Genomic DNA, 10,801 nt, shown 5'->3' on the forward strand with positions numbered 1-10,801 from the left:
GGGTTGTGCCTTGATGATTTAATTGCCTGTTTTCAGTTTCTGGTCTCAATATGCAATGTAAAACTAACCGAAACGAGAAATACAGACAGAGAACAACAACCATTTAAGTGTTATTTTAAGTAAAAATTAACATCAGGATACATTTGTGCAGTTGTTGGCTATCATAACTCAAATAAGTTAAAGATATAAACGTAACTAAATTCATGTCATCTACATACTCAAGTGAGGATGGCCCTCACAAAACACATTCCCAAGGGTTTACAACCTGGATGTAACGTCTCTTTCTTCACAAGTCCTCTCTGTTTAGAGCACTTGCTATTCATTGGCCATATACAGTATATATACAGTGAGGAAAATAAGTATTTGAACACCCTGCTATTTTGCAAGTTCTCCCACTTAGAAATCATGGAGGGGTCTGAAATTGTCATCGTAGGTGCATGTCCACTGTGAGAGACATAATCTAAAAAAAAAATCCAGAAATCACAATGTATGATTTTTTAACTATTTATTTGTATGATACAGCTGCAAATAAGTATTTGAACACCTGAGAAAATCAATGTTAATATTTGGTACAGTAGCCTTTGTTTGCAATTACAGAGGTCAAACGTTTCCTGTAGTTTTTCACCAGGTTTGCACACACTGCAGGAGGGATTTTGGCCCACTCCTCCACACAGATCTTCTCTAGATCAGTCAGGTTTCTGGGCTGTCGGCTGAGAAACACGGAGTTTGAGCTCCCTCCAAAGATTCTCTATTGGGTATAGGTCTGGAGACTGGCTAGGCCACGCCAGAACCTTGATATGCTTCTTACAGAGCCACTCCTTGGTTATCCTGGCTGTGTGCTTTGGGTCATTGTCATGTTGGAAGACCCAGCCTCGACCCATCTTCAATGCTCTAACTGAGGGAAGGAGGTTGTTCCCCAAAATCTCGCAATACATGGCCCGGTCATCCTCTCCTTAATACAGTGCAGTCAGCCCTGTCCCATGTGCAGAAAAACACCCCCAAACCATGATGCTACCACCCCCATGCTTCACAGTAGGGATGGTGTTCTTGGGATGGTACTCATCATTCTTCTTCCTCCAAACACGGTTAGTGGAATTATGACCAAAAAGTTCTATTTTGGTCTCATCTGACCACATGACTTTCTCCCATGACTCCTCTGGATCATCCAAATGGTCATTGGCAAACTTAAGACGGGCCTTGACATGTGCAGGTTTAAGCAGGGAACCTTCCGTGCCATGCATGATTTCAAACCATGGCGTCTTAGTGTATTACCAACAGTAACCTTGGAAACGGTGGTCCCAGCTCTTTTCAGGTCATTGACCAGCTCCTCCCGTGTAGTTCTGGGCTGATTTCTCACCTTTCTTAGGATCATTGAGACCTCACGAGGTGAGATCTTGCATGGAGCCCCAGTCCGAGGGAGATTGACAGTCATGTTTAGCTTCTTCCATTTTCTAGTGATTGCTCCAACAGTGGACCTTTTTTCACCAAGCTGCTTGGCAATTTCCCGTAGCCCTTTCCAGCCTTGTGGAGGTGTACAATTTTGTCTCTAGTGTCTTTGGACAGCTCTTTGGTCTTGGCCATGTTAGTAGTTGGATTCTTACTGATTGTATGGGGTGGACAGGTGTCTTTATGCACCTAATGACCTCAAATAGGTGCATCTAATTTAGGATAATAAATGGAGTGGAGGTGGACATTTTAAAGGCAGACTAACAGGTCTTTGAGGGTCAGAATTCTAGCTGATAGACAGGTGTTCAAATACTTATTTGCAGCTATATCATACAAATAAATAGTTAAAAAATCATACATTGTGATTTCTGGATTTTTTTAGATTATGTCTCTCACAGTGGACATGCACCTACGATGACAATTTTAGACCCCTCCATGTTTTCTAAGTGGGAGAACTTGCAAAATAGCAGGGTGTTCAAATACTTATTTTCCTCACTGTATATATATATATATATATATATATATATATATATATATATATAATATAAAAAATATTCAGATAATTAAAATGCTTTACATTCTTGTAAAGAGTTAATCATTGATAAGACAATACAAAAAGCAGCTTTATAATACAATGTATTGCTTACTACCATATTATTGATCATAAGTCAATCATTGGCATACAGTTCACAGCAATCCATTTCACAAGTGAATTTGTCAATCAGTTGGAGATATATTATGAGGGCTTGTTTAAGGACCTGTCAATGTACACCTACGTCAGACATTTTTTTATTTTTAGAAACAAGCCAGGGGTATACATAGTACACATTACTACAGATATATTCATTACATAGTGCAATGGTTTTCAATGCTTTGGAGTTGTTGGAGGTAAAAAGAGTACTTAAATAAATTTTTCAAGTCTTTACAAAAAAGTGCAAATAGGGGCTTTATAGACATAAATTTAGACTTATGTATAAAAAAAACTTGGCAAGAAAAATAAATAGATTAATCAGAAAATATAAACTTAAGATATCAAAACTGTGAAATACAAATAAAACGTCTTTATAAAGCAAAGAAAACTAGTTAAAATAGCGGTACATACAAACAAACAAAAGTTTCTCCAAAATACTACAGCGTGGGCACATTCCCAAAAAAGGTGAGGGGCAGATTAATCTACAGCATTACAGAAGGAGCAAAGTGGATGTATTTCAGGAAGCATGTTTCTTAAATAAACTATATAATTAAATATTTGTGAGGTAAAGACCATGAGATTCAGACATGCTTGTGTCGCATCTCGGGTGTGTTGTGTCATAAAAGTAAAATGTTTAGGTCACTGTGTCAAGTTAAATATAGTTTAATACTCAATCTTTAAACAAATCTTGAGATCTCTTAGTTCGCATTTACGCTCCTTCAAGTGTTTTGAACACAAGAACTTAACGCATGTTTATGTTGTGTGTCCGCTGAAGGGTTGTTAATGTTTTGTTCACTGTATAAACTGTGTGTTGCTCACACAGCTGAAATGTCACTTACTGCCCTCTGGAGTAAACAGGTGGTACTACAAGCTTGCAATTCTCAGGAATTTCTCAGGAAAGCATTGCGATTAAATGCGTAAATATTTTTAACACGTTATTTTTCATAGGCAGTTAATTCATACTATATGACTATAGTTCATATATTCGTTATGAGGGCTTTCCTCCTGGCCATCACGAGGATCACTCACTGCGGCATGCTCTTGTCAGTCGCCATCCCATGTTTACTCTGGGAAGTTATGTCGTGTAGTGTGGCGTGATGGGATTATGGTCCCAATATGCATAAATAAACGCAATGTCAAGTGGGCTGAGTCGTAACCATTCCCTTGGGAATGTCTCGTTTACGTACATAACCTCGTACATAAATGGTGTCTGTGCATTGTCATTTTCCCTCAAAACAGGCAGGGCTCAAACACCCTAGCCAATATTAGAATATTGGCATTATTGCAGTGAGGTTTCAAATAGGTTGTGTATGAAGGCACTCCCCATATGTGTTAATAAATGCAATGTCTTGTTCCCTTCATCTCAGGGAACTGTGGTTATGTATGTAACCAAGACAATATGTGACATGTCATTTAAAAGTTATTCTTTGTTAACCCTTGAGTGTCAATAAAATAGAGTTCCTTGGAGGACAAAAATGTCCAAATCAAAATAACTGCCATCAAATTTGTATATTTTAATATTATATTCCACTTGCACTGACCAACATCAGTCCTGATCATAACAATCAAATATGAATTCATTTTCAGGATTTTAACCCTTTAAATGCCAGTTTGTTTATATAATACCACTGTTGTTTTTTACACACATCCACAAAACACACTGACATCCATACCAACACACCCACACTATTTTAGCAGCATCATTTGGGCTGCATAGCTCTATAATACAGCAAACAGAAAAAAGGACAACAGCATATATTTGCTCAATAGGCTAAACATTAAAATGCCGCTATCTGGTGGAAAATATGAAACATTGACATTTTGAAGCCAAACATAAAATAACATAAAAGTTCATGTGTAGCCAATAGAATCGCTTGATGATCCAAAGGGGGCGTTACATGTAGTGAGCGTGTCGTGAAGTGGGTGTTCCTTGTAGTCTTGCGCGATGCTGACACTATACACTTGGCCGGCGCACACATACAGTATGTCTGGTTGCCTAAGAGGGAGGCGCTCGACGCCGGTAGAGAGTGGTGGGTGAAAAAGACCGACGAAGCGGGTGAAAGATCTAATAAAGCGAACTGACGATATACTCTTTAGATTGCTGTTTTTTTTTTTTTGCCGGTCTTTCTGAAGAGGTTTAAAGGTAGGTGTCATATATCTTTCCTTCTCTTGTGATTTAAGCGGCAAAGATTCATATATTGTCCGCGTATTTGAGCAGAGAGCTGGGGAGATGTGCTCATTTCTTCAGGCCTTTAGCTGCTCAGGCTAGTTAGCTCTGCTAATTCCGGATTGAAATTGAGGTCGAGTTTGACACCAACACATTGACGTCGTCACATATTATTATGATTGGTGTTGTGTTTGTCAATGTTGTTTTTTGACTATCTTTAAATCTTCAGTAAGTTTTCGGGAAAGTTGTGCGAATGTAACGTTGGTTTTGAAGCTGGGTAAGCGAGCTGAGCAAACTATTGTTATAGTTTTTGCTCTAATCACTTCTGACCGAATATATTAAAATATTAAGACTTTCTGTCTTTAACATTATATATGAGTATGTATGGTATTTATTTTATTTTAATTGTGTTTGTTTGGCAATTTCTACACCAGGTTGAGCTGTCATGGTAATATGGTTTAAATCCATGTATATTAGTTTTAGTGTGTTTTTTTACATGTATTGTTTTTTTTCAGTAAACATTTGTAATTGTCTTGGAGCCTATGGTACAGTAAGAAACATGCCTTTAGATATTTCAGCCAAGAATTACAATTACTGCGTACTTAAATATGTTGGTAGTAGTATGTGAGACTCCACGGCCTCTTGATTCCATTTGTTAAATGTCATTTGTATTATGAAACGTAACGTGATGTCATTTATGGTGACTAATTGTTTACTTGTTCATGTGTTGAAGCCACTTGATTGGATAACTTGAAAGTGTTAATAGATATGGCCTGATACAATGCCATGACATACTCTTTCACTGCACTCCTGTGCTCATTTCAGTCTGATCTGTGTTCTTTACTGAATAGGTTGCTGTCCCCAGATTCGCCCCGCCACCTCTCTGTCTCTTCATCTGGTGTGATTGTGTCTGTCCTTGTGTGTTTGAAGGAGTGGCAAAGAGTGAGATTGTTAGTTTTGTATTAGCTATATTCACTGGTATATTAGCTATATTCACTGGTATCAAGTGGAGGCACCCTATCTTCGATCCACCATGAGTGACATGAGCGATCTGGACAGACAAATCGACCAGCTGAGGAGATGTGAGCTCATCAAGGAAAATGAGGTCAAAGCCCTGTGTGCCAAAGCCAGGTAATAACAACCAATGGAGATTAATCATTTGTATAAAATGAGTTCGTGATTTCAATATTGATTACCTGCTCAAACAACATCACTAATGTGTGCTAATGTGTTCCAGAGAGATTCTAGTGGAAGAGAGTAATGTACAGAGAGTCGACTCTCCAGTAACGGTAAGTGTGTGCGCATGTATTAATGTCCTTGCCTTTTCTAATCATAGATATGGGTATGAAATAAATGATATTTTCCTCTCTTCAGGTGTGCGGTGACATCCATGGGCAGTTTTATGACTTGAAGGAGTTGTTTAGAGTAAGTTTGAATACTTGATTGCTCTGCAATCAAGTAACTATGTCTTTTTTTCCCCAAAGTGATTTGCATTACACAGATTGATGGAGCAAATTGCTTTAAAGGGATAGTCCATCAAAAAATGAAAATTCTCTCATCTACTTACCTTCCTGCCATCCAAGATATGTATGACTTTCGTCTGCTAATCACAAATGAAGATTTTAATAAGAATATCTCAGCTCTGAAGGTGTATACAATGCAAGTGAATGGTGACCAAAACTTTGGTCTGTTCTCACCCAAAAATGATTGGATAAGATTAAGACGACATTGATTTAACCACTGGAGTCATATGGATTACTTTTATGCTGCCTTTGTGCTTTTCAGAGCTTCAAAGTTTTGGTCACCATTGATTATGGTGAAATCTCAAATCTGGGATGGCATGAGGTTGAGTAAATGATGAATTACATTTTTGGGTGAACCATCCCTTTAAAGCAGGTGTGTCAAACTCAGTTCCTGGATGGCCACAGCCCTGCAGAGTTTAATTCCAGCCCTGCTCCAAAATGCTTTCAGTAATCTTCAAGCACTCCTGAAGACCTTGATTAGCCTCTTGAGGTGTGTTTAATTAGGGTTGGAGTTAAACTCTGCTGGACTGTGGCCCTCCAGGAACCGAGTTTGACACCCCTGCTTTAAAGCAATTTGTGTAATGCAAGTCCTTTCACGAAAAAAAGGAGTATTACTTGAATGCCTACTAGTTGAATATGCAAAATACAGGTATACTGACTCATCAACATTTTGCCATTACTGTTTGTTAAATAATATGTATTTGCTTATTCATTTCATTAATAAAGTAATACCTTCTACTTCAGGTGGGAGGAGACGTTCCAGAAACAAACTACCTCTTCATGGGAGATTTTGTGGACCGAGGCTTCTACAGTGTGGAGACCTTTCTGTTACTTCTTGCCCTGAAGGTACTGGGTTTTTTTTGTAGTTATGTCATTGTTATTATGATTCAAATTATCAATAATTCTTTACATCTAATTTTACGTTCAATTACTTTTCACAGGTGCGTTATCCAGACAGAATTACCCTGATCCGAGGGAACCATGAGTCCAGACAGATCACACAAGTATACGGCTTTTATGACGAGTGTTTAAGAAAATACGGTTCAGTCACGGTATGGAGGTACTGCACAGAGATCTTTGACTACCTTTCTCTCTCCGCCATCATTGATGGCAAAGTGAGTATTTCTTCATTTGTTTACTGACAGGGATCTAAATGTATCCATGAGTTAAAACCTCAGCACCATGCTCAGGTGGATTTGTTTTCTCGTCTTGCAACCCTGTAGATCTTCTGTGTACACGGAGGCCTTTCACCCTCAATCCAGACTCTGGACCAGATTAGAACCATTGACAGGAAGCAGGAAGTGCCTCATGATGGGCCCATGTGTGATCTTTTGTGGTCTGACCCTGAAGGTAATTGTAGAATTCATACAGTAGGAACACAGCAGATATGTGTTGAAATCTAATGAAAGCAACTTACTCTGAGTTTATTTCTCTCCTGTTTCAGACACCACAGGTTGGGGGGTAAGCCCGAGAGGTGCTGGTTATCTGTTTGGCAGTGATGTTGTGGCCCAGTTCAATGCTGCCAATGACATCGACATGATTTGTAGAGCGCACCAGCTTGTCATGGAAGGATATAAGTGGCACTTCAATGAGACTGTTCTCACTGTGTGGTCTGCTCCAAATTACTGCTACAGGTGGGTTTTTGTGACATAGATGTGACGTTAGGTTTATTTATTATGACATATTGATAAGGGATGGGTCATGTTGGTCAATTAGGGTCATTTTTTGATCCGGTACAGGTAAAGACAAACAAAATAAAAAAGAAAATATATTTTTGTATTTACAGTAATTGTTTAAGAGAAATAACAATTTGGGGGCCTAGCTAGCTCAGCGAGTATTGACACTGACTACCACCCCTGGAGTTTGGTTGCTTAGGTCTCCTAAGCAAACAAATTGGCCTGGTTGCTAGGGACGGTAGAGTCACTTGGGGTAACCTCCTTGTGGTCACGATTAGGTGTTCTTGCTCTCAATGGGGCATGTAGTAAGTTGTGTGTGGATCGCGGAGAGTAGCATGAGCCTCCACATGCTGTGAGTCTCCGCGGTGTCATGCACAATGAGCCACGTGATAAGATGCACGGATTGACTGTCTCAGAAGCGGAGGCAACTGAGACTTGTCATAGCCACCTGTTAAAACAAAGAAATTGATTTTAATATGGTTGAGGTATTATAAAATGCCAACAGTTATTTCAGTAAATGTAAATTTACATGGGGTTCGCTGAGCTACCCAAACAAATCTGTATCGAACTGGCAAAGTCTACGGTAACTCAGATAACCGCTCTGTACAATTGTAGTGAGAAGAGTATCATCTCAGAATGCTATTCTGAGATGCGGGTTAGAGCTGTTTTGGTGGCATGAGGGGGACCTACACAATATTAGGCATGTGGTTTTCATGTTGTGGCTGATCGGTGTATATACAAGCCATTGCTTTCTCAGATCGGCTCAGACTGAAATAAAGCTCTGAAAACTGTTCTTCCACTGAATGTTGAATAAGCTGTACATGGTAATGTTTAGAATATTTCTTCTATCTCTGAAAAGATCTGTACGTTAAAATCCTCTTTTGAACACTAATTTTAAGTGCCGTTTTGGGAACTAGGCTACTACGGCACATGTAAACTCAATTAACTGGAAACTAGCAGGCTGCAATATTTCAAAGCGGGAGTACATCATGAGGCTCAGTGCAAGTATTCCATAGCAGGCACAACAACGTGCTACAACATTGGGCACCATCTTGACTGTTTTGTGGTGAATGGATCACATGACAACAAATATGCCATAGTTTTCAGATATCTCTGTTTTACCCATCCACACAACAACACAAAACTTTACAAATGTATCCACTTGGGAGACATTTACAAAGCTCCGTTTTCACAGTCAAAACGCCATCTCAGTGTGGACGGAAGGCTAAAACGTAGAGGAAAAATATGTTTTCAAATAAACGCGTATTAGTGTGGATGTGGCCTAAATACAACGCTTGTGTAACCAATCCACTGCTTGTGACAAGAAATTTCAAAACCATCGAATTTCAAAGGTGAGCAGTGTTTTTAATTCCGTTGCACTCCGAGCAGCTGTTTTGGAATGCAAGAACATGTTCTGTGTGAACAGCCCATAAGAAACACATGTGATCAGACATGAGCTTAATTATACTGGGCTTCCTTTAAGGGATATTTTGGACTCAATACAAGTTAAGCTCAATTGACAGCATTTGTGGTATTAATGTTGATTACCACGAAAAATTATTTTGACTGTTCTTTAAAAAAGCAAAAATCGAAGTTACAATGTGTGTATATATATTACAGGGGTTCCCAAACTTTTTTGTCAGCTGAACCCCCTGTGATGGGTTGGCAACCTACGGCACAGGAGCCAGCATTACCCTTCCATGTGTAAATCTCTGGCACGCCAACAACGGCTAGAGATTATTAGTCTCGGCTAGAGGAGTAGACTATTTTCTTTATATAAATTCCACCGCTGCATTCCAATCTACATCTTTATGTAATCCTCGTGATCACTCTGTGTGTTTTCATGAGCTGAATGAGAGGCTAAACAAAAAGTTCATCACGAGCCGGTAGCGCTTCAGGTTCGGCGCAGCCATTGATCAGGGGAAAAAAATGGCACTCCCATGTCAAAAAGGTTGCCGACCCCTGCCCTATGACCTAAATGGTTTACTTGGAGTACCCCCCTATATTTTAAATAAGGTTCACCTCTGGAGATGTAATTAATTTAGCAACTTTGGACTTCATTTTACTTATTCTTGTTATATTTTGAAAGTTGTAAACTGTTATTACATCGATATTTTTTTTTTCTTCTTATAATTATACAATTTGCAGTCAATGTATTTTATTTTTTTTTTTAATTCAGTAAATTACAAAAATATTTTTTACTCAACCTCTTTGCCTAAACCCTGTTTGGGAAACCCTGATAAGTCGATAACATGCATGGTATTTTATAAATTTTTGTTTTAGAACCAAAAAAATGTGTATTATATACTTTTGGCCTTTGGTAACGCTTTATCTTTGTCATAGATGTGGTAATGTTGCTGCAATCTTAGAGCTGGACGAGCACCTGCAGAAAGAATTCATCATATTTGAAGCTGCTCCACAAGAAACCAGAGGCATTCCCTCCAAAAAGCCAGTTGCTGACTACTTCCTATAAGCTTCCTGTGTCCTTGGGATGCAAGCACTCTCAACAGGAAGTGGTTCTCTGTGTGTCCTTGTGTTTCTATTTCTCTTTCCTTGCCCAACTGTCTTAATTATGCTTTTTTTTTTACTTTGTAATATTAAGATTTTTTTTTTTTTGTCTTTTCCATCTACTTTTTATCACATACTTTCTTTGCCATCAAGACACACACTTGGTATATATTCTCATATACTGCTTTGAAATCTCTTGTTCTCAAACTCGTGTACTCTGTAGATGTAGGCATTTATTATGTATGTGAATATCAGTAGGGAAAGTGGAACAGAGCACAATGCACACTTGAGTGTGTGACTGCTGTTAAGACATGTTCCTCAGAAAGCTGTTTAAGGAAACGGCAGTTTAAAACAGTATGTTGGACATTGCATCATTGTTATTTTATTTTTATTTTTTTTCTCTTTGCATTCTTTTCTCATGGAAGTTGTGAATGTGTCAGAGAATGAATATGGCATAATTCCTGCTTTGATTATAATTTATTATCATCTTTCACCTGAGTCATAGTTTCACAGCTTTGGAGTTTTGTGAAGGAAAGTAAAAACTTGACTACACTGGAAACCATCTGAACACCACACACAAACCGAACTGGATTTAGAAAATGTGCTTCTCCCTCTTGACTGTTCTCTCTCAATTTGTTTTTTAATTTGTGAAAATAAAATGTACTTTTGTATAAACATTAGATGTGTTTTTTCTGGTTTTGCTCAGCTGTTATATAGTGTGAACTTGCTCAACTTGCTCATCCACAACCTGTATTTTTATACATCTCTCTGGAATGCTCGATTCTGATTC

The 10,801-nt window shown here is 38.5% G+C and overlaps 1 protein-coding gene across 1 annotated transcript; it reads left to right on the top strand.

The window, feature by feature from the left end:
• The first annotated feature begins 4,101 nt into the window (after positions 1-4,101).
• Positions 4,102-10,694, top strand: LOC127627061 (serine/threonine-protein phosphatase 4 catalytic subunit B-like). Its single transcript, XM_052103278.1, has 9 exons — positions 4,102-4,280; positions 5,156-5,435; positions 5,542-5,593; positions 5,679-5,729; positions 6,572-6,673; positions 6,769-6,942; positions 7,051-7,177; positions 7,272-7,461; positions 9,847-10,694. Exons 2-9 carry the CDS (start codon positions 5,338-5,340, stop codon positions 9,974-9,976), a joined length of 924 nt encoding a protein of 307 aa, XP_051959238.1. The 5' UTR covers positions 4,102-4,280; positions 5,156-5,337; the 3' UTR covers positions 9,977-10,694.
• Positions 10,695-10,801: the final 107 nt, after the last annotated feature.

Source organism: Xyrauchen texanus, chromosome 33 (assembly GCF_025860055.1).
Source record: "Xyrauchen texanus isolate HMW12.3.18 chromosome 33, RBS_HiC_50CHRs, whole genome shotgun sequence".
NCBI classification, from domain to species: Eukaryota; Metazoa; Chordata; class Actinopteri; order Cypriniformes; family Catostomidae; genus Xyrauchen; species Xyrauchen texanus.